This window comes from Notamacropus eugenii, chromosome 1 (genome assembly GCF_028372415.1).
Source record: "Notamacropus eugenii isolate mMacEug1 chromosome 1, mMacEug1.pri_v2, whole genome shotgun sequence".
Lineage (NCBI taxonomy): Eukaryota > Metazoa > Chordata > Mammalia > Diprotodontia > Macropodidae > Notamacropus > Notamacropus eugenii.
The window spans coordinates 236,358,522-236,382,540 of NC_092872.1; the positions used below are offsets into that span (position 1 = coordinate 236,358,522).

General features: G+C 38.8%; 1 protein-coding gene across 2 annotated transcripts in view; it reads right to left on the bottom strand.

Moving 5' to 3' along the window:
- VCL (vinculin) overlaps positions 1-24,019 on the bottom strand; it is a 117,579-nt gene that overhangs the window by 56,637 nt on the left and 36,923 nt on the right. For both annotated transcript variants that reach the window (XM_072628105.1, XM_072628104.1), the window contains exon 2: positions 11,226-11,296. In XM_072628105.1, coding sequence (XP_072484206.1) covers positions 11,226-11,296 — 71 coding nt within the window. The remainder of the gene's footprint in view (positions 1-11,225; positions 11,297-24,019) is intronic.

Sequence of the window (24,019 nt, forward strand, 5' to 3'; positions counted from 1 at the left end):
TGAAGCCAAGTTTTGGTGAGGAAAAAACAAAACAAAAAGGGATTCTAAGAGGCTGAGATGGAAAGAGCCTTTCCAGCATGGCAGACAACCAGTGCAAGTCACATAGACAGAAGAGAGCATGTCCGGCAAGGAGAACAGCAGGAAGGCCAGTTTGGCTGGAATGTAAAGTACATGAAAGGGAATCATTGAGAATAAGGCCAGAAAGGTAGGCTGGGGCTAGGCTGAAAAAGGGCTTAAAGTGACATGGTTTATGTTTGATCCTAGAGGCAAGTGGGATCCAGTGAAGCGCATAGGGGAGCAGCACGGTCAGATCTGTACTTTAGGAGAATCACTAGCAGATGAATGGAGAATGGCTTATGAAGGGGAAAGATAAGGCAGGGAGGCCAATTATAGCAATAAATTTAAAGAAAACAAACAATACACATAAGTATTTTAAAAGTCTACTGCAGGCGTCTGAATATAAAACTATATTCTCTCATTGAGGAACAGCACAAAATTTTTAAAAAAGCATTGATGCTGTGGTCAACATGAGTTCTGAGTCTGATACTAAGAAGGACCTTTTCTTCAGCTTGGGGGACAATAATACTTCTATTATCTAACTCAGATGTCAAACTCAGGGCCCAGGGCAAAGCAGCTTGGAAAAGCTTCACTGTGGCCCAACCAGGTTAAATTCTAAGTGGAAAACATTTAACAAAGTTGTTGCTGGAGTTCCTCCTTTGTTTTCAAAGAGGACCAACGGCATCACAAATGTGTTGACTTCTGCATGAATTGGATTTAAGTGAGGCAGAACTGGGAAAAGTTGCCAGCCTCACTCTCTCTTCCTCAGTCACCAAAGTCCAGTAGCAGGACAAAAGTCAAGACAAAAATAAACACACGACAGAATGTTAATTTGTGGTTTTCTAAGTCAATACGCTGTTGACAGAGATCCTTATGAACAGTCTAGTGGCCCTTTTTCTATCTGAGTTTAAGACCACTGACCTAGCTCATAGGACTACTGTGAACAAAACAATTTATAAATTCTTGTCCTCTGACACTGCATCCTTCCCATTTAGTATTTATCTTCTAAACAGTTTAGTTTAACAGAAATATTTAAACTGTTCTGTTGGTATTGTAGTACCAACCAAGATACCTGACTCCAAAAGAAGATGTCATTCTGAGAAAGGTCAAAGATCCTGGCCTATTAGTCATCTGGAAATCTGAGCTGGAGCCACTCCCACAGTTATGATTTATAGAAATGGTGACTGGAGAGTCAGAGTCACTAACACAGTTATAATTTATAGAATGAGGCCCACATGTAATTGGGAACACGGTGTGTGTACATTTGATAAGCTCTGAGCAAGTTCACCACGTAGCAAGCATACAACACAAAATTCAACGGGACAGACGGCAACACATAAAACAAAACGAAATGTTCCAGCATGCTTGGTCTCAAACTTAAAAGATACCACTGGCTTCATCAGTGAGTATCTTCTTGATCTTTTCAAACTGTACAGTATACTGCAAACAGGCCTTCTCATTCTATTAATGTCAAACAGTGATAGTGGAAAGACCTGTATGTGTATACTTGGAAACAGAATTAAAAACTAGTGAGTCATATTGAAAGCATTCAAAACCACATAAGGATACAACACATTCCTGCCTGCCAAGACATGTACATGGTGATAGAGACCTAATCAAAAACAAACAAAAAAATCAAAACCACAAATGCTTTCTAAATTATTTTAAATTGGGACAAGAGTAAATGTACAGTCAGTTTTTACTTTAAATTGAGATGAGTGAATATAATCTTATGCTCTTAGGGCAGATGTGGTTTAGGAGTCTAAGTCAAGTAAAGCTTAAGAAGGGCAGGTAACAGAGTAGTTAAGAAGGGAGGCATTTCCTTAGTAAACTGACCACTCAAGGGTAAATTATTTGACCGTGTTAACCTATGAAACAAACAAAACAAAAAATTACAAAATGATTCTCAGTCTTCTGTGCCCAGCCCCCTTTAGTGGTGGAAAACGGGAGGCAGAAAGTGGTGAGAATCATACCATTTTAAGACTATGAATGAACATTTGCTTGTTTTACTGTGGGAACTCTTGATGTGAAATCCTAGTCTAGCAATTATCCAGAGTACATATTACTAGAGGAAACGAATTATGACAATTGTGACATTCTCGCTATTAATGAAATCAGAACATAAAAGGAAATTGTAGTTAAATGGAAGGAGGGCCAAACAAATGAGCTGGCAGAGATGGTTTTATTCGGCTTCCAATGACAACAGGAAAGACAGGGCACATCACATAGTACAGGGCTCAGGATAAGAGCATCATTGTAGCTTCTGCACAAACATCTGTTGCCAAAGTGGAGACGTGGAGGGATTCTAGAAAGAACTTGATCATACCCTTCATAACTAAATCAACATGTTTTTGAATACTCAATTACCTCAATACAAAGAGAAAATGTTGAAAAATATATTTTGGTGAAAGAATGGCTCCAGAGTAAGAAAGGAAAGTGGCAAAAGGTCTGTAGTCTATACAGAAACTTTATTCCCATATATTTTAAATATTCACTTAAAGAAAGTTGGGGAGTGCAGAAAGGGGAGAGCTGGAACACACTGGACACGATGAGTAAGGATTAACATCACAAAAAAGTCAAGTTAATCTTATTCTAAAATACAAGAAATGGCTGGTTGTCCAGCTAAGATTATTAACAAATCAATTGTCTAGATAGAAATAAACCACTCACTTATTAAAGAAATGATCAAAATCCAAACCAACCATAAGAAAAAAATTAGGATATATGGCAAGCAACTGAGGCAACTCTAACAGGACATAAACAAACTATTGGTGCTGACAACAGAAAATGATAAAAAAAAATGAGTATTGACATGTAAATGCCTCATTTCATAAGTCTAAGCAATATAACTCAACAGCCATAATGAAAAGACAAAAAAAACCTAGATACTGCATCAACCGGAGAGACATTTGATCTTGACCAGCTGAAAGAAATGGGAATAAAAAGAAACACCAGTCTGCAATATAAACTTATCTGTGAAATCAGTAGATTAAAGCATTGGATTTGATCAAAAAACCTATGTTCAAACTCTGGTATTGCCATTTAGAAACTGAGTGACCTCAGGTAGTCACAGAGCTTCTCCATATCTCAGTTTGCCCACCTACAAAATGGAAACGCTGGCCAACCACACTATCTACCTCAAATGAAAATGGAACATACACACACACATGTATATTTATTTACATGCATACATATATATTATACATGTGTACCCACACAGAGAGTACTTTGTCAAATGCTATCAAACATAAGCAATTATTAGGAAGTTCCACACCCAAAAAAGGAAGAAGATAACTTAAGTAATATTTTTGCCTTGAATACATGGCTCTTTGTAGTTTTTATTTTTGGAGAATTACTGGATTACTGCCATCTGGATCATTTTGCAAATACTCTGGGATCTGGATAATGACCTATCCATTTTTCACTTAACTTGCACATGTAGAAACAACCTAAGAACTTCAAGACTCCCAAATATAATGCCAAATGAGTCTGATAAGTGAAACAACAAAGTATTCTAGGGAAAGCCCTAAATTGAGAATAGAGGGACGCAGAATGCATCCAGTTCTGGACCTTACCAAACTGGGGGACCTTACCAAACTGGGTGACCTTGGGCAAGTCCCATGATCTCTCTGGGTTTCATTTTCCTTGTGGATGAGATTTCTTATGGCCTCTTCCAGCTCTAAATACTATCATCAATCTCTGAAAATATTTAAGGGAAAAGTAAACAATTACCTTCAAGATGAATACTGTTAAAAGTAAGATGGGTAGATTTAGATGACCTCAAATCATATACATGAGAGGTATCAAACACAGTGACTCAAGTGCAGCCGGGACTAGATTAAAATGTAACCTGGAAATACTGAATAACATAAAAATACACTAGAACTTGGATAACATTAATATGTGGTTTTCTAAGTCAATATGGTGCCAGCAGGGACCCTGACTTACAGTTCAGTGATCCTTTTTCTATGTGACACCACTGTTCTACAAGATTCATCAGCAAGATTTTTAACTACTGTAATCTATAGACATTTTAAATATGTTAATACATTTCAACAGATCTGTGCTCTCATGGACACGGATATTTCTTCACATAACACATCAGTAGATGTGGATTCTTATCTATGTTTTCCTATAGAACCTCCACTGAAAATCTACCCAACATTCTAGAGGCTTTCCTCGACATCCTTTTAAGTTCATTAAGAACCAGTTCTCTCCAACTTTTCTTTTCTTTTTTTTTTTTGCACTAGCAATCAATTGATAAACTTAGCAGGTTTCCTCCAAGTCCTTTCACATTTCATAGGAATTAAATGTCTTCGGGTCTTTTTGCTCTGGACACCTAATTATTAAATTTAACAATCACCACCAAAGTTTCTTTTTTAGAAGTGAAGGGTAAAAGACATAAGCCAGGAATGATTTCTTCATCAATAAGCTCCTTAGAAATGTTCTCCAACTTGTTAAGATCACTTAGAGTTCACCAGAGGGAAGAACATGTTTTAAGATTTCACAAACTGTTTTATTTGGGGAAGTTTGTGAAAAGCAACGGCATCCAACTGGGCTCAAGGCGGAAAGAAAGCTCAAAGGTGAACTATTTAAAGCCTGTGAGCTTGCTCCAGGTCAAAAACTGCAGAGAAGCAGCTGTCAAGCATGAAGGAATATTTAAGGAAAACTTGGCCACAGGAATTTGGGGATAGTATCTTTTTTTATATCGGTAACAGACAAGGTCCCAGATTCACATAAAACATATACATACAGCAGATTCTTTCTGTGCACAGTTAAGTGCCAGTGCCTATGGGGGCCATGAGAATGATTTCTAAATAAAGACACTCCCTTGTCTTTTACAAAACAACCTACAAGAGAATTTTAAAATGTGAATTTCACCACAAATAATTTCAAGTTTTTAGAGGATTTGTTTATTTAGTTTGGACCTATGATTTCACTGAAAAAAGAAAAAGATAATTACAGATGCTAAAGACCTAAGAAATGTGAAAAGTGGCTATCATTTCAAGTCAAAAGAAAGCCAAAACAAGCATGCTTTAATCCTGTTACAAGGTTCTCTTAGCAACTGAAGAATGGAAAGTCCAAGATTATATTGTAATTGTGTTTATCTCTTAAACAAAAATTAAAAGTCTGAAATAGGCCACTCACCCGGAAATCTGGTTAATGTATGGCATCATTCAACAATAACATACTCTAAAAATGTAAACATTCAGTAATATTTGTTATTAAACACACAGAACAATCCAAGAGAGAATCAACTCAAACTGCTCAGAGGAATACTGAGGCTAAAAATCAAAGCATTTTACAGTCTCAAATAGTAATATAATTTGTTAGCCAAACAGTACTTTGAGCTGGGTCCTAAAATTTTAATAAGAGTGGTATTTCAGGGTCAGAGAACAACATGAGCAAAAACAAGGAAGAAGGTGGAGAAGTAAAGGGCATGCCTGGCGAAGAACAAGTTTGATGTGAAAGAAAGTAGTTGGAAATAAACTGGAATTACAAGTTCCAACTAAAGCCAGGGCTAAAGGCAGGGCATGTCTTGGGCTCAACACACAAGGTAATGCCACAAAACTCCTTTCTTCACATTTACTTTATAATAAGCATTTATTTTATGATAAGTTAAGATGCACAGGATAAAGTGGAACTTCAAAGCCTTCAGTGGAAATCACACAGATCCATAAATGATGAATCTGGTTTAAGTCAAACTGGAAAATCTTGAAAGCTGAAGTATTTATACTTTATTCAACAGTTAACAGGAGCCATTGAACAGATCTGAATATAGGGTAATGTGATCATAACTTCATTAGTCTGGCAAAGATGTGCAAGAAGGCTGGAGAGAAGTAAATACAGAGAGTGGGGGGGTAGAGAAGGATGGAGAAGAGGAGAGAGGGTGGAGGGGAAGGGGGGGAGAGAGAAGAAGAGACCTGAACAAAGATCATGACAATTAGAAGGGAAAGGAGAAAAAGTGAAAAAGATGTGAAAGAAATTAGAGGTAGAATTAATAAAACTTGATTATATCAAGGGAATATAAAGCAATGAAGCAGAAATGCAAGATAGGAAGAGGCCTATGAAGTCAAAATCAGAGGGAAAAGGTAAAAAGAGGCAAAAGACATATGTTATGACCCATAGACAGATTCCTGCTTGATACTCTACAGATTGTCAATGGTAATTGGCAGAGATAACAAACAAAAAAATGACAAATATTTAAGGGGTTGAGGGAAAACAAGAAAATTAACTCACTGCTGCTAGAGCTCTAAGCTGATCCAGTCATTCTGAAAAGTAACTAGAAACTATGCCCCAAAAGTCAGTAAAGTGTTCAATAACCTTTGACTTAGCAATTCCACTACTAGGTCCATACCAGAAAGAGACTAAAAAAAGAGGAAAAGTCCCCATTTGTAACAATAACTATATACTAGCTCTTTTCATGGTAGCAAAAAATGGAAACTAAGGAGTTGCCCTCCAATTGCAGAATGGATAAATAATGATACGTGACTATAAAGAGATATTATTGAATTATGAGAAATTACGAGATGGACAATATCAGAGGAGACCAGGAAAAGCCTTCATAAATTGATGTAGAGTGAAGTGAACACAATAATGAGAATAATTTACACAATGGCAATATTATAGACAAAAACTTTAAAATTCTGACTTTAAAATGAGGCTCACATTTTTAGGACACGGCCAACGTGAGACTTTGTTTCGCTGTATTGTATTCGTTATGAGGATTTTCTTTTTCTTTTTTTTCTTTTTGTTGATGGGCAGTTGGTAGAAGAGATAATAAATTCTTATAAAAATTACAAGAAAGAGATGATGACAGCTTTTCTCTGAATAAGAACTTTGACAGAAATCTATTAATTACTGATCAAATGCAGGTGAACAAGCCAGAGCCACACTCTGAAAAAAATAAGACTATAAAAAAAATTAAACTTTGCTAGTGAGTCACAATGTGAAGAGTTTACTAAGGCAGTCTTAGTAAAGGTCCTCATTTACCCAGATCAGCCCTGTGCCCTAGGATGATTATTTATTAGCAGTCATATGGAAGATGGAATGAAGAGGAAAGAGACTAAGAGCAGAAAAACCAATCAGGAACCTCTCACGGTAGACCAGAGGGGGAATCATAAGAATCCAACAGGGGCAGAGACAAGAGATATTATGGAGATAGAACTGAAAAGAGAAAAAACTTGCAACTATTTGGATGTTGGGGGTGGGGGTGCCAAAGGCCGGAAATGAGTTAAGAAAACTGTCCACCAGAAAGACTGGGAGAATGGGAGCACTCCTAAAAGAAGTAGAGGAGTCTAGAGGACGGATGGGGTTAGGACATCTATTCTGTTTCGGACGTGTCAAGTTTGAGATGCCGACAGGACATCAAGCAAAATATGCCCAACACACAGTTGGTAACGCAAGAGTTTAGGAGAGAGATCAGGATTGGATATAAAGATCTGGAAGTAATCTCCATAAAGATGACAAGTGAACCAACGGGAGCCGATGGGATCATCAAGGGAGAGAGTGCAGAAAGAAAACCAGAAAAGAGGCTAAGGCAGAGTAGCACTGAGAAAGATGATGATGATCCAGCACAGGAGACTGAAAAGGAACAGAAACAGTCAGAAAGGTAAGAGCAAGACCAAGAAATAGCTGTTGGGAGGAGGAGAAAGAGTACAGAAAGAGGAAATGGCCAATCAGCAAGTCAAGTATTTACTCAGCGTTTACTAGTTTCCAGGCACAGTGGGATACAAAGAAAGGCAAACAACGGCGGCTATCCTCAAGGAGCTGACATTCTAATGGGGAGAGAAGTTAAGGAAGATGAGGCCTTGGATTCATCAGTTAAGAAGAGAGTTGTTTAGGTTAAGGGTGAAAAGTGAGCTGTGAGGAAGCTGAGGTAGCAATATTTATTGTCTCTATTTGCCCACGTCTCTGACCTCATTATAAGTTACCAATGATCCATTCAATTCCAGATCCAATGGTCTTTTCTCTGTCCTCATCTTTGCTGACCTCTCTGCTGTAATGGACAGCTGATTGTGCTCTTTGCTTAAACACAATCTGTATCATGCCCCCTCATTATGGATACACTTAAGGTCTCTGTCCTAGGCCATCTTTTCTCTCTACACTCTCAGTGACCTCATCCGTTCCTGTGGGTTCAATCATCATCTACTTGCAGATCAGACTGACACAGAGAGCTGGCTTCCAAGCCGGGAAGACTTGGGTTCAAACCCATGTTGGCTGCATGACCTTAGGTAAGTCACTGAACCTCTCCAGGTTCTAAGCAGCTTTCTAGACTCTTAAAGTATATAGAGAAGGTACCTATGCACTGATAGTGGGAGTCTCCTCATCCAGGAATTCCCTCTATACCAAGAAATCACAAGCCTAATTCCTATGTCTATATTTAGTTTGCATATTCAGTATATGCTTATGTACCTGTTGTACATTTTGTATACGTGTACATGTTGTCTCCCCAACAGAAAGTTAGCTCTCTGAGTGTAGTGATTGTAACCTCAATGCCCAGCACAGTGCCTGGCACACAGAGTTTAACAAATGCTTAATTGACTGACTGAAGTAGAGACAAGATGACCATTTTTAGGGATATTATAAAAGGGATTCTTCTTCATATAGCGATTAGACCGGGTGACTTCTGAGGTCCCTTCAGAATCTCTATTTGATGCAAATGAATGGGAACAAATATGACTTAAGGTATCATAGCTTGGAATAGGGAGTGGTGGATTAACAATCAAACACTTGCTTAACAGTGTTTCATTAAATTTTGAATGATAAATTCAGCAAAATGTAATTACCTAATAAGTACAACAGTGGGTAACCTTGTTGGTACCCTCCTATGGAACATACATCATTCACATGGTGGGCATACTCCAGTATTTTAGTAACACATGATTATTGCACTACTGAAGCTGCTTTTACAGGCAGCACTGCTCCGATAACAATTATCAGGAAAAATTGTGTATTATCTCATTCTCTAGCAGTCAAATGTTATAACAATCTCACAGAAATTCTGCAAACCCTGAACTCTCTTTGGTTAGATATGTGAACATCTGACTATGAAGGCGCTATCAGACAAGTGCAGCTCTTCTCAAGGAGTTGTCTCTTTACCAAAGAGGTTTTCCAGTGGGTTCCTTACTAAACACCACAGTTCACATCAGTCTCAGATTATTTTTTTTATTCTATTTCTGTAATGTTCAGGTTTCTTTGCATTTTTTCTCATAATTAATTTTACTTTTTTTCAATTAACAAGGATTTATTTTCTCTCCCTCCAACCTCTCTCTACTGAAAAATTTGAGAACAAAACCCTTACAACAATTAGGAATAGTGAAGCAAAACAAATTCCCACATCAGCCATGCTCAAAAATGGGTCTCATTTTGCATCCTGAGTCCCTCACTTCTTTGTCAGGAGATCAGCAGCATTCTTCTTCATCATCACCCTCATCATCAGGCCCCTGGAACGACGGTTTCAGTGTCCTGCATGTATATACATGCCTGGTCTTCTTCCACTGACCAGGGTTCTTAAATCTACACTGGTCTTTACACTCTTGTTATTATAACTGCATAAACTGTGCCCTGGGCTCTGCTTACTTCACTCTGCATCATACATGTTCATACATGTCTCCCCAGGTTTCCGAAACAATCCTTTCTGTCATTTCTTTGGCGCACATATACACATCTGACAGCTTCAAAGGAATACTTCCATCTCCAATCTTTGAGACCTTTACCATTTTCCTGAAGGTATTTACTAGGTTAGAAGTAATGTAGTGAGCCTTTTAATACCAACAAGAAAGAGTTTCAACCTTATGTCAAAGACAAAAAGAGCCATCAAAGATTTTTGACTTAAGTTATAACATAATCAGAGAGATACATAAGGATTTCACAGGGAATTTTTAGGGTACAAAACAAGTTTAAAACTCTGCAAAAAGGCCTGCTAATGGCCACTGACCCTGGATGTGCAATTTAGTGTCCAACTTCATTTGTAACATTATGGTGATAAAATGCAAGTCTCTTAAATAAGCTTTTGCCATTTAAATGAAAACATAGTCACCTCCAGGTAAGATGAAAAGGCAAGCTGATGCAAAATGCATGCCTTTATGAAGCTTTCTTTGCTCTTCCATCTGGCTCCCCACAACCCACCCACCTTCTCTGCTAAAGGTTAGCCATCCCTCCTCCTTCCATCTCTTACAGCACTTCCAACTTCTCCTGTGGGGAGATCATATTCTTCTTTGTATTGTGACTTATCTATACATATGCTATTTCTCCTACTTGATTACGTATTTTTTGGGAACAGGAACTATGTCTTATTCATCTTCACATCCTCCTCCCAACACCAATCAATAGCTGTTCAGCTGAATTAAATTGTATAAAATATTAGACCCCAAGGGCCATTTTTAAAATTATTAAGCTGACAGGACAACACATAAAAAAAAAATTGAGTCATAGAATCTTAGAACAGAAAGAGATCTCTTTAGAGAGACCAAACAAGGAACATCTTAAGGAACATCAAATACGCCAAAACAATCCAGTAAAAATCAGATTTTTGTATCTTATTTTCTGACCCATGAAGTAAAACTCTTTGCAGAAATGAAATAGTCTTAAGCATGATATTGCAGAATCACCCATTCACACAAATAAAAAATAAAATGAAATTCTCATTTATTACTGAAAATATGTATTGTCTCCACAGTCCATGAAAATCAAAACTGAAGTCCACAGGATAGGATATTCATACACTCTTGATTTTATGTCTTGACTTCAGTGGGACAACAGACAATCTGATGTTACAAACTACAGCCAAAAAAGCAAATTTAACCAACATAAAGCTCTTATGCAGTCTCCAAAACTCAGGCAGCTTGGCCAGCTATGTGTGCTATGTGTAAAACAAAGCAGACTATCTGCAAAATCATTCAGGTTCACTCATGACGTCAAGTGGGATCTTGGCATAGTCGGATACGAAGAGCAAAACTCAAAAGAACTCATGAATGGTAAAAATGTTAATGACTAAAATTAGACATGAGAATCAAAAGAAGTTACAACTCCTATTTTTGACACAAGGCTTACTGAAAGGAATTTTTGCTTCTTAGGTCAATTATTTTTACCTCCCAAGAATGCCAAGATTAAAGCTTCTGCTTAGCAAAAGTATTCAGGCCACAGTAGAATTTTTAGTCACTTACTTAATAAATGCTGGTGGCATGTCTCTCTTTAAAATCTGATCCTCAGTTGTCTGAACAGTCTCTTTTCCAACCTGAGAGAGGAGAAGAAAGAATGATGATTAATACTTTAGATCTAGAATTCTAGAAAATCTGACCCTAAATACATATTCCATGTGCAATATGAAATTGCTATCGTTACAATGCCTCTTGATTCAAAGAAAACTTCTACAAAGCTGGTTAAAATTGTTAAGCTTCCTCATATAAACATTCCCCATGTAAACTCAGCAAGGAAACGGGAAGACAGTGGAGAGTGGCATAAAAGCAATGATATTGTAGTTATTTTGGTAACTAAATGAAACATTTAATGTCTATTACTAGTCCAATAACCAAATACCACTCATGTACCTCTAAATTACTGAGTCAGTCATTCAATAATAATCTTTGATTATGTCACATAACCAAGTTTTCATATGGATATTTAATTTTAAAAGTATGGCAAGTTATCACTTGCAAGCTAAGCACAACTATCCAACAAGGGGACAGCATGAATTTTAAAAATCAATGATCCACTGATTCCATAAACAATAAATGTAGATAATAAAATCAAATTATTATAAGTCACAATAACCTAATTATGTGACAGTTATTAAACATATAGTGTCTATAAATCCAAGAATATTATGATATATCCATTTAGGATCTGGATTCTAACCTTTACTATACAGAGCGCTGTACAACAATAATAAATTACTACAACCCACAAATATCTAATGTCAGCTATGAACACAACTTGTTTTTAACGCAGAGACTTATGGTCCTTTTAATCCCCGAAGCAAATAATCCTTAAATCTGCCATGTGAACCAAAGGAGAAAAAAAATAGAAGAAAAATGAAATTTCTAAATGCACAAGCCATCTTAAAAACAAGCATAATCAACAATTCTTGGGCAACAGAAGTCATGTGTAAGTTAATGAATCCAAGCTTTTCTCTTCTAAGCTAACAGCTCAGAAATAGATAGGGAAAACACACTTACTCCACTGTGTAATATCCATTGCTTCCATATACAATAGAGCTTTTGTATCACAATAAAAGCCTTTCCAGTCAACAGCTGGTTCCTCCAGAGTTGCCCAGACCAAAAGATGACACAATTATTTCCAAATGTATTGTTCACTCTGTCTGCTTGAAATAAACCACTCAAAAGGGCAAGGGCATCGACTTCATAAAGGACTATACCAAACACTAGTTCATCGTAAGAAAAGGCCAAGAAAGACATGCATGTGTGTAAATAAACTTTTCCATGAAAGAATATGTATATATCACAAATTTCTCCCAAAACAGTTACTCAGATATTTGTTGACTAAATAAGTGGTAAAGCTCAAATAAAATAAAGATAAAAACATTTAACAAATTATAAAACTGAAAAGCAAAATGGTCTAGTGGACAGGAGAGCAGCCTTAGAAGTCAGTAAGACCTGAGATCAAACTCTTGTCTCTGAAACATACTGGCTATGTGACCAGGAAATGTGGGCACGTCACTTATCAAGGACTCAAGCAATTCTCTAAAAGTGAATGTTATGAATGAGCTGCCCATTCATTAGGGGCTCCCGAGGTAGGAGAGTTCCCTACAGTAATGAACTCACAGGTATGGATCTTTAAAAAATAACGAATATTTAAATCAGTTCTTTTAGAAGTTTTTCAACAAGCTACGGGGGGGGGGGGGGGGGGGGGGGGGCGGAGCCAAGATGGCGGAGTAGAAAGACGCACATACACATAGCTCTGAACCCACAACCCATAGAATGGCTACAGGGAAGTAACTCACGGCGAATTCCGCACCCAGAGGCCACGGAACATTGGAGCGAGGGAGATTTCTGTTCCAGAGAGACCTGCAAACCTCTCGCGGGGGGTCCTTCGCGCTGCGGACTGGGCGCCGGGACTGGGAGCTGAGTGCAGCCCTGCCGCGGCCGCGGCACCGAGAGGAAAAGATCCGAGCAGGCTTCACAGACAGGATCTCCAGCGGCCACGCGGGTCCCTCCACCCACAGAGGGATCTGCAAACCTCTCACAAAAGGTCGTCGCGCTGCAGACACAAAGCCCAGCCCAGACCTGCTGCGGCCACGGCTGCGGCACCGAGAGAAACAGATCCGAGCAGGCTTCAGGGACGGGATCTCCAGCGGCCGCACAAGTCCCTCCACCCACAGGTGACAGGGGTGGGTGAGAGAGTCTCTTTGGCGGGTCGAGAGGGGAGTGGGGTGCCCCCATAATACAGCCCCCCCCCCCTCCCCCCCCCGGGAGGTAGAAGCTGAGAGGCGGCTGCAGACAGGGGCTCCCCAAGCGGGCGGGAGCTTGAATCCATTGCTGAAGGTCTGCGCATAAACCCCCTGAGGGAACTGAGCCTGAGAGGTGGCCCTGCCCCGATCTCAGCACCAGAACATAATCTCATACTGAATAGCAGCCCTGCCCCCGCCAAAAGCCCTGAGGCTGGAAGCAGCATTTGAATCTCAGACCACAAACACGGGCTGGGAGGATCAGGAGGTGAGGTGGGGGTGAGGAAAATATTCAGAGGTCAAGTCACTGGCTGGGAAAATGCCCACAAAAGGGAAAAGAAATAAGACTATAGAAGGTTACTTTCTTGGCGAACAGGCATTTCCTCCCTTCCTTTCTGATGAGGAAGAACAATGCTTACCATCAGGCAAAGACACAGAAATCAAGGCTTCTGTGTCCCAGCCCACCCAATGGGCTCAGGCCATGGAAGAGCTCAAAAAGAATTTTGAAAATCAAGTTAGAGAGGTGGAGGAAAAGCTGGGAAGAGAAATGAGAGACATGAAGTCAAAGCATGAACAGCAGATCAGCTCCCTGCTAAGGGAGACCCAAAAAAATGTTGCAGAAATTAACACCTTGAAAACTAGCCTAACTCAATTGGCAAAAGAGGTTCAAAAAGCCAATGAGGAGAAGAATGCTTTCAAAAGCAGAATTAGCCAAATGGAAAAGGAGATTCAAAAGCTCACTGAAGAAAATAGTTCTTTCAAAATTAGAATGGCACAGATGGAGGCTAATGACTTTATGCAAAACCAAGAAATCACAGAACAAAGAGAGAAGAATGGAAAAATGGAAGATAATGTGAAATATCTCATTGGAAAAACAACAGACCTGGAAAATAGATCCAGGAGAGACAATTTAAAAATTATGGGACTACCTGAAAGCCATGATCAAAAGAAGAGCCTAGACATCATCTTTCATGAAATTATCAAGGAAAACTGCCCTGAGATTCTAGAACCACAGGGCAAAATAAATATTCAAGGAATCCACAGAACACCGCCTGAAAGAGATCCAAAAAGAGAAACTCCTAGGAACATTGTGGCCAAATTCCAGAGTTCCCAGGTCAAGGAGAAAATACTGCAGGCAGCTAGAAAGAAACAATTCAAGTATTGTGGAAATACAATCAGGATAACACAAGATCTAGCAGCCTCTACATTAAGGGATCGAAGGGCATGGAACAGTATATTCCAGAAGTCAAAGGAACTAGGACTAAAACCAAGAATCACCTACCCAGCAAAACTGACTATAATACTTCAGGGGAAAAAATGGTCTTTCAATGAAATAGAGGATTTTCAAGTATTCTTGATGAAAAGACCAGAGCTGAAAAGAAAATTTGACTTTCAAACACAAGAATGAAGAGAACCATGAAAAGGTGAACAGCAAAGTGAAGTCATAACGGACTTACTAAAGCTGAACTGTTTACATTCCTACATGGAAAGACAATATTTGTAACTCTTGAAACATTTCAGTATCTGGGTACTGGGTGTGATTACACATGCACACACGCTCACATACATAGAGACAGAGTGCACAGAGTGAATTGAATAGGATGGGATCATATCTTTAAAACAAGCTACCGGTCCAGGTTGGGGAAGAAATGCATGATTTGATGGATCCATTAATACATATGGGTGATACTCCCTCCACCAATGCTCCCCTCCTCTTTTCCACACCCTCTTATCCTATGTGACTCTTCTTCATGTTTTCTCCTAAATCCTCCAGGGAGGAGCTAGGTGCCTTTCCTGTTCCTCTTTTGGCTCTTTTAGTACCACTTACCCATGCACTCCTTGGGTTATCCAATGTACTGTCTCTCATTCTCACTATATGACCAACCTGCCTCCTTTTCCAGATCTGAATTTCTTCAACAGAATCTCACATGTGGTTTCTCACACCGGTTATCATTATTAATATACTTCAGCCTACTCAAGCCCATTGCCCTTTATATACTCTGTAATTTTTAATTCTCCTGGGAATGGTAATATACAATTACCCTCATGGGATTGTTGTAAGGAAAAATCCTTTTTAAAATTTAAAGCACTAAATAAATGTGAGTCATTATTAAGGTCATTTGAATTCATTATTTCTCTGTCTTTGGGAATAGGGTGTGGCAGGGAAAGAGAGAGTAAAGACTACTCTTAGAGGTTATATTATCTAAGGTACTTATTTAGAAGATTGTTTAAAAAATAACTTAAGTACTAAACACTAAATCTGAGGCAAACGTAGAATCCATTGGTACCTAATAATCCTAAGAATGCCTATCCATTCTTAACAGATTTGGCCGAGCAGCACATTAAATAAAATGAATGATGCTATCAAGTGCCACACTTGAAATGGGAGCATTCTGGAGTGAAAAATGTGGTTCTACCTCGGACAAGAGACTGGTACAAGGGAAGGAAGAAAAACAAATCCTGCGACTCCTCAATGCGTATTCTATAATTAGCTTCTGAAATTTTAAAATGGATATTGGCAAAATCATAAAAGAGTGTATCTGGTTTAAGCAACACACTATCAATTTAGGTTAAGTTATCAAGCTTCTGTTTCATTTCTTTTATACCTCAATGGTTCTAATGCTCCCAAAGGAATCTCAATCTTTCTCTCTCTCTCTTCTCCCCTCTCCCCATTTCTAAAACCTCTAATAACTCTGTAATATATTTGGCCCTCAGATGGAAATTGACTGTATCAAACAGAGTTAATTATTCTAAAAAGTACCCCAGATCTCCGTCCACTATTCCACACTATCTCAACATTTCCTGAAATACTTTTTGACTCTATTCAATCTTTCCATATTTTTTCATGTTTTTTCTTTTTATTTACATTTCAATTTTTCAATTAATCAGACAGTCAATAAACCCTTTAGGAAGTGCCTACTATATGTCAGGCACTCTGCTAAGCACCTGGGTAACAAAAAGAGGCAAAAGGCAGTCCCTGCCTTCAAGGAGTTCACAATCTAATGAGAAATAGCAAGCATTTATTTTCTCTCTTTTCTCTGCCCTTCATCCCTAATATAAAAGAAAATCCTGGTAACAATCCTAATACTTGTAGGAAGGCCATTTCCTCCCAGATCCTGACTAGCAAAAGGGGCATTAAAACACCTAAAGCAGGGCTTCAGCTTTCTAATCCAACTGGTTATTAGCTGCCAGGAAATATATGATATGCCTATTCCAAAACAATCAAAAGAGATACTGTTTCTATAGCAGCTCTCTTTTCCAAACAAAAAAAGTTGTGTGGCAAACAACCAAGAGAAACTCATTCTCTGAATACTTTTTGTTATCATCTTGATAACTGAATGAACAAGCATAAATCTTCCTAGTTGACAGAGAGTAAAAATATTTCATTAGGTAACTATCATTAGGGACAGGAGGAAGTAAGATTTGTAATATGAGATACAGATCTATGTTGAAACAGGTCTGCAGTAATTTTCACAAATACTTATCACTGTGCAGGCCTCCCATCAAGGCCCTGAGTTGGTTAAATTATACTTTTAAAATATTTTTACAGAGCAAAGAACAGAGAAATTGAAATTCTAGCCCTAGTGCTATTTCTGAAGAGTATTTCACCACAGCTACATCACACATTCATTCATTCACTTAACAAGCAAATATTTAGAAATGCCTAACACAACTTCTCTGATTTGTTAATTTCCTTATATGAAAAAGGGTTGGACCAAGTGATTTGTAAGGTCCTTTCCAGGGGTATGAATCTGTGATCCCAAAGTCCATTAGAAGGCTGGGTGACCTAAAAGAACTTTAGAATAAAACATATCACCATATTCAGTTATAACTCTTACTTCCTTTATACTTTCACTCCATTCTGTCATTACGTAAATCAACCACAAACCAAATATTTAACTCTTTAACTCTAAAAGAGATAAAAAGCATTTTCATTCCTACAGGCAGCAGACCTAAGAGTTAAGAGGGAAATGGGTCCATAAGAAAAATGTAAAAGAAGGTCAGTTAATGATAATAATAAGTTCTGACTTTACAATAGGTAAAAAGAGATCTTTACTGAGGTATTCAATTAATTGTAATGCAAATGTGCATTTAAATTTTGCACTAGTGCCAAGAGAAATGCGGAGTTACTGGTTCTGTGCACTTCTAAATCAAAGATATATTGTTGGGGCTTTACTGTCTTCTCCAAAAAATTGCCTTCAGAACTCCTGAGACCTAAAAATAGATTAATGTGGGAAATGAAGTCCGTAGGCTTGCAGAGTTCCTTTTGGTGATTGTAAAGAAACATTAAAATGGCCAGAAGGTACCAAGTGATTAAGAGGTTTGGAAGCATCTTGGCAAGAAGCCAGGCTTCTCTGGAAGGAACCTGGCTTGGCTGAGCACTTCATTTAAACAGTTATTGTTCAAGATGTGACTTAAGTTCAAAATTCAGTGTGAGACACTTTTGTCTTCTGTGGCTGTTATCACTTCTCCCAACATGATCCTTAACTCAATCTACTGGATTTGATTCAGTAATAAAGAATGACTTGGTTTCTTTCCAACAAAGTCTGGCCGTGTTTAAGTCCCTGCCCAGACTAAAAAAACATGCTAATGTAGATATCTTCCTAAGTCAGAGAATACAGAAAATAGTCACACAAAATGCAGAAGGCGCAGGTCAAGGTAGAGACCTCACAATACTGGCTATCATCAGTACACAATCAAAATGAGAGATAAGATGAACAAAAAAGATGTGGGAGGGTCATGGGGCAGGAGGGGTGCCCAGAGTTTTTTAGTTCTTTCTTGGGAGACTTGTTGATATTCAGACAACAGAATTGGATTCTACTCACAAGGCTTCAATCTCCTTTGGTTAGTCTGGCACTATTAACCAAATACAATCACTATCAAGCTACAAGGCCATCGGACTCTGACTAAAGAAGTCTGCAAATCACCTTCCTACTTTGTGCTCAAGAGTCTCCTACAACAAAAGCTGAATGAAGTCAGTTACCAGTTAGAATGATCAATCAGACTTCAGGACCTAAATCAATTACCCTAAAAACAAACTGTTCCCATATTCATCAGAGACTGATCTGAGAATAGGAACGCATGCTTTTTTTCATGAATGAAGACGGTTTTACTGCCTCATTAGCAAGAGAGTGAGTACTTGAGTTATTAATGAGCAGCAGTGATATGACAGATAGATGTTCCCCACCATTATTTTCACTGGGCCCGCTTTGCCCCCAGAGCATACATTTGCAAGGCAGCTGGTCAGATTTAGGTGGGGAGTATGTGATCATGGAGAATACACAGTTAACTAAGTGGCCTACAAAAGACCTCTCATTAAATAAGCTAACAGTAAGGAGCACAGATTAAGCTTAAGCTAATGATTCCCAACTCTTCTAGAAAAAACACCTTATAATTTTGACTTTATCATCAAAATTCAATATAAGATGCCTTTTATCTTCTGTTGCTGATAGTATTTCTAACACAAGTCTTAGTTCTATTTTACCGGATTTCATTTAATGAGGAAGAGTGATTTGGTTTCTTTCCCACAAAGATCCGGGTTCTAGTTCTAACTCTGCCATGTGACTTTGGGGAGAAGCCTCATCATCTCTCAGGGCCTTGTTTTCCTCATTTGTAACATGGGAAAATTGGACAATACAATTTCTAAGATTCCTTTCAACTCTAACATTCTAGGATTCCAAAACCTCAAGTGCTGCCTTCCACTGTGTTGTCATGTGACAACACAGTATGCAGCACTCTCAACCTCAAACTTCAACCTCACACTAGGTGAACATCTATCAACAGCTTCCAGCTCTGCCATGGTCCTGATCTGCAATGACAGCCAACAGAATACAAAAACCAACTCTATTCTTATAATATCAAAAAGCCCAAAGGCTGCTCTTGTTATGGAACAACAGCACTTAGCATCCTAAATTTACTGGAGGGTTAAGAGAATGGGGCAGGAAGGGGAGAAGGGAACTGATCATCAGAAACCCAAGCTTCCTCTATCCACCTAACGAGATTACAGGGCACAGTCATTTGTCAGAGATGTGGCGATGGCCACCCTTTCTCTGGCTCCATGCTGATGGGGCAGAGATGATAGGAGAGACTGATCAGGTCATATGAACTGTGGGAATAGCCCTATTCATTCATATGGACCAGTCTCCCACCATATACTTTTCTTCCTTGGACTTCTAGCAAGAGGGAGAGAGAAGTCTTCTCTTTGGCACCCTCCTTTCTAATCATAATGGCAGCTTGTAGCCCAACTACAAGTGAACAGGAGCACGTGCCTGCCTAAAGAAGGCCAAGCCCCTGGTCATCTGTTTCTGCCTTTTTGTTTCCTTCTCTAAGAACAGCTCAGCCATAAGCAGCCCTAAAAAACAGACCCTTCCAGGCTCAATGGGGCCAACTTTATTGGTTAAAGGATTTCTCAATCAGGTGTCTGCTGCCCATGGTCAGGGTGGAAGTATAAATCTCCACAACAACGCTCTTCACACAAGCAATGCCCTGCCTGACAGGCCTTGTGACTTGCTTGGCAGATGCAAAGTCTCTATTCAGTCACCCCACAAAGTCGTCCTTTTCCAACAGGAGCAGAAATACCAGGAGTTATCTCAGAGTTTCATGGATTCTGCAGTTGTTCTGTGCACCTTGGATATCATACAGTTTCTATGGGTGGGAAATAAACAGCTAACCTAAATCTGTTATTTTGAAAAGACAGTTAGACTTGAGCCACACCTATGCTTTGTTTTATAGATTTTCTCTGCATCTCAGGGATGTAAGCAAAGCCAGAGGCCCTAGGCAGTGGAGGCCAAGAGGATTCAAAGATAATAGAGAAACTTAAGATCATCTGCCCCAGGCTCTTCTTCAACAAAAGGCCAGAGAGCTTTTGCTTAAAGCCTCCAGTGAGAGAAAGGGGGGGGAAGGAATAAGCATTTGTATAGCACTTACTATGTGCTAGTGTACTTGCTACACGCTTTACAAATGTTATCTCATTTGATCCTCAGAACAACCTAACAAGGTGGGTGCTGTTATTATCCCCATTTTACAGCTGAAGAAACTAAGACAAACTGCAGTTAAGTGACCTGCCCAAGGTCACAGAGCTAGTAAGTGACTGAGGTCACATTTGAGAGACATGAGGTCCTCATGACCCAGGCTCAGGGATCTATCCACTGGGCCCCCCAGCTAGGGGAATCAAATGCTTTCTGAAGCTGTCCACTGCATTCTAGGGGTAATTTTCACTTTAAGAGACTTTTCCTCACATCAAGCCTAAATTTGTCTCTTCGCAACTCCCATCCATTACTTCTAATTCTTTCTTCTAGGGCAGAACACATCAACATCTTTCACATGGGATAACTCTTCAAGTACAAAAGACAGCTATCACGTGTTCTTACCCTTCATACCCCCTTTAAATCTTTTCTCCAACCAAAACATCTCTAGTTCAACTAGTTTCTACATGGCCCAAATGCGAGGGCCTTCACCACGCACTTTGTCCTTCTTCCTAAAATGTGATTCCCAGATATGGTATGACTAGGACCACAAGCTCCCCCACCACAGGGTCACAGAATCACAACTGTGAAGCGAAAAAGGCCTTGAAAGGTCACCCAGTGTAACTCTTTGATTTTAGAGTAGGACACCGAGGCCTAGAATCATAAGTGACATGTTCAGTGGGGTGGCAGAATAAGCTCATACATATTCATTCACCTTCCCAGCTGCCCTTCAATCGTGTTGTTCAAATGAGCTGCTGCTGCTGCTACTGATGTTGCTACTGACCAAACAAACTTGCACTGTCTTAACTTGGTGAAAGTGACTTTGTATGCAGAAAAAGCTTTTGACAAAATACAACATCCATTCCTACTAAAAACATTGGAGAATGTAGGAATAAAGGGAACTTTCCATAAAATAATAAGCAGTATCTATCTAAAACCTTCAGCAAGCATTATATGCAATGGGGATAAGCTAGATGCATTCCCAATAAGATCAGGGGTGAAACAAGGTTGTCCATTATCACCACTATTATTCAATATGGTACTAGAAATGTTAGCTGTAGCAATTAGACAAGATAAAGATATCCAAGGAATTAAAATAGCCAAAGAAGAAACTAAGTTATCACTCTTTGCAGATGATATGATGATTTACCTAGAGAATCCCAGAGATTCAAGTAAAAAATTACTAGAATTAATAAACAACTTTGGCAAAGTTGCAGGGTACAAAATAAACCCACACAAATCTTCTGCATTCCTATATATTAGCAACAAAGTCCAACAGCAAGAGATAGAAAGAGAAATCCCATTTAAAGTTAGGGTAGACAGTATAAAATACTTAGGAGTCTACCTGCCAAAACAAACCCAGGGATTATATGAACACAATTACAAGACACTTTTTGCACAAATAAAATCAGATTTAAGTAAGTGGAAAAACATTAGTTGCTCATGGGAAGGCCGTGCTAATATAATAAAAATGACAATTCTACCTAAATTAATATACTTATTTAGTGCCATACCAATTAAACTATCAGACAATTACTTTCTAGAGCTGGACAAAATAATATCAAAATTCATTTGGAAAAACAAAAGGTCCAGAATATCAAAGGGACTAATGAAAAGAAATGCTTGGGAAGGTGGCCTAGCGCTACCAGACCTCAAACTGTACTATAAAGCAGCAATTATCAAAACCACTTGGTATTGGCTAAGAAACAGAGAGGTAGACAAGTGGAATAGACTTGGCACTCAAGATGCAGTAGGCAAGGAATATAGCAACCTTCTGTTTGATAAACCCAAGGACCCCAGCTTCTGGGATAAGAACTCATTGTTTGACAAAAATTGCTGGGAAAACTGGATAACAGTGTGGCGGAAATTAGGCATAGACCCATACCTGACACCGTACACAAGAATAAAGTCCAAATGGGTACATGATTTAGGTATAAAGATTGATACCATGAATAAACTGGAGAAGCAAGGAATAGTGTATTTATCAGATCTATGGAGAAGGGAAGAATTCTTTACTAAAGGAGAGATAGAATGCATTATGAAATGTAAAATGGATAACTTTGATTACATTAAACTGAGAAGTTTTTGCACAACCAAACCCAATGCAACCAAAATCCGGAGGGATGTAGTAAATTGGGAAAGAATTTTTACAGCTAAGCTCGGGGATAAAGGCCTCATTTCTAGAATTTATAGAGAACTGATCCAAATGTATAATCATACAAGTCATTCCCCAATTGATAAATGGTCAAAGGATATGAACAGGCAATTTTCAGAGGAAGAAATTAAAGCTATCTATAATCATATGAAAAAATGCTCTAAATCACTATTGGTTAGAGAGATGCAAATCAAAACAACTCTGAGGTACCACATCACACCTATAAGATTGGCAAACATGACAGAACAAGAAAATGATAAATGCTGGAGAGGATGTGGGAAAGTTGGAACACTAATTCATTGTTGGTGGAGCTGCGAGCGCATCCAACCATTCTGGAGAGCAATTTGGAACTATGCCCAAAGGGCTACAAAAATGTGCATACCCTTTGACCCAGCAATATCGCTACTAGGACTATATCCCCAAGAGATCCTAAAAATGGGAAAGGGTCCCACATGTACAAAAATATTTATAGCAGCACTCTATGTAGTTGCCAAAAACTGGAAGTCAAGGGGATGTCCATCAATTGGGGAATGGATGAATAAATTATGGTATATGAATGTAATGGAGTACTATTGTGCCATAAGAAATGATGAACAAGAAGACTTCAGAGAGGCCTAGAAGGGCTTATATGACCTGATGCTGAGTGAAAGGAGCAGAACCAGGAGAACTTTATGCACAGCAACAACCACAGTGTGTGAGAGTTTTTTCTGGTAGACTTAGATTTTTGTAATAACACAAGAACTTCTTACCAAAAAAAAAAAAAAAAAATCCCAATGGAGGATCTCAAGGCAAAATGCCTGCCACACTCAGAGAGAGAAATATGGAAGTCACTCACATATTGTAGCAGATCATGTTTGTGTATGTGTATGTGTTTGTGTATCATGTTCTGATTTGTTATACGATTTCTTTCATTTATCTTAGTCTGACTACATAGCATGACTATAGTGAAAATATACTCAATACGAAAGTATATGTAGAATCTATACAGAATTGTATGCAGTCGTGGGGAGGGAGGGGGGTAGTGGGGAGTAGGTGGGGAGGGATAAAATCGCAATTGTATGGCAGTGATTGTTAAACATTACAAAATAAAAAAAAATAAATAATAATAAAAAAAAAAAAAAAAGAAAGTGACTTTGTAAAACTAAAGGGTGAGAGACAATATGTTAATCTCCATTAAATTTCATCTCAGGGGGGTGGAGCCAAGATGGCAGAGTAAAAGCAGGAACTTCCCTAAGCTATCCCCCAAAGCCCTCCAAATACCTGAAAAAAATGACTCTAAACAAATTCTAGAACCACAGAACCCATAAAATGACAGTGAAACAATCCCCAGTCCAAGACAACCTAGAAAATCAACAGGAAGGGTCTTTCACACCTGGCAGGGAGCAAAGCACAGTGGCACAGACCTGGCTAAAGCAGGTCTCAGGGGACTGAATC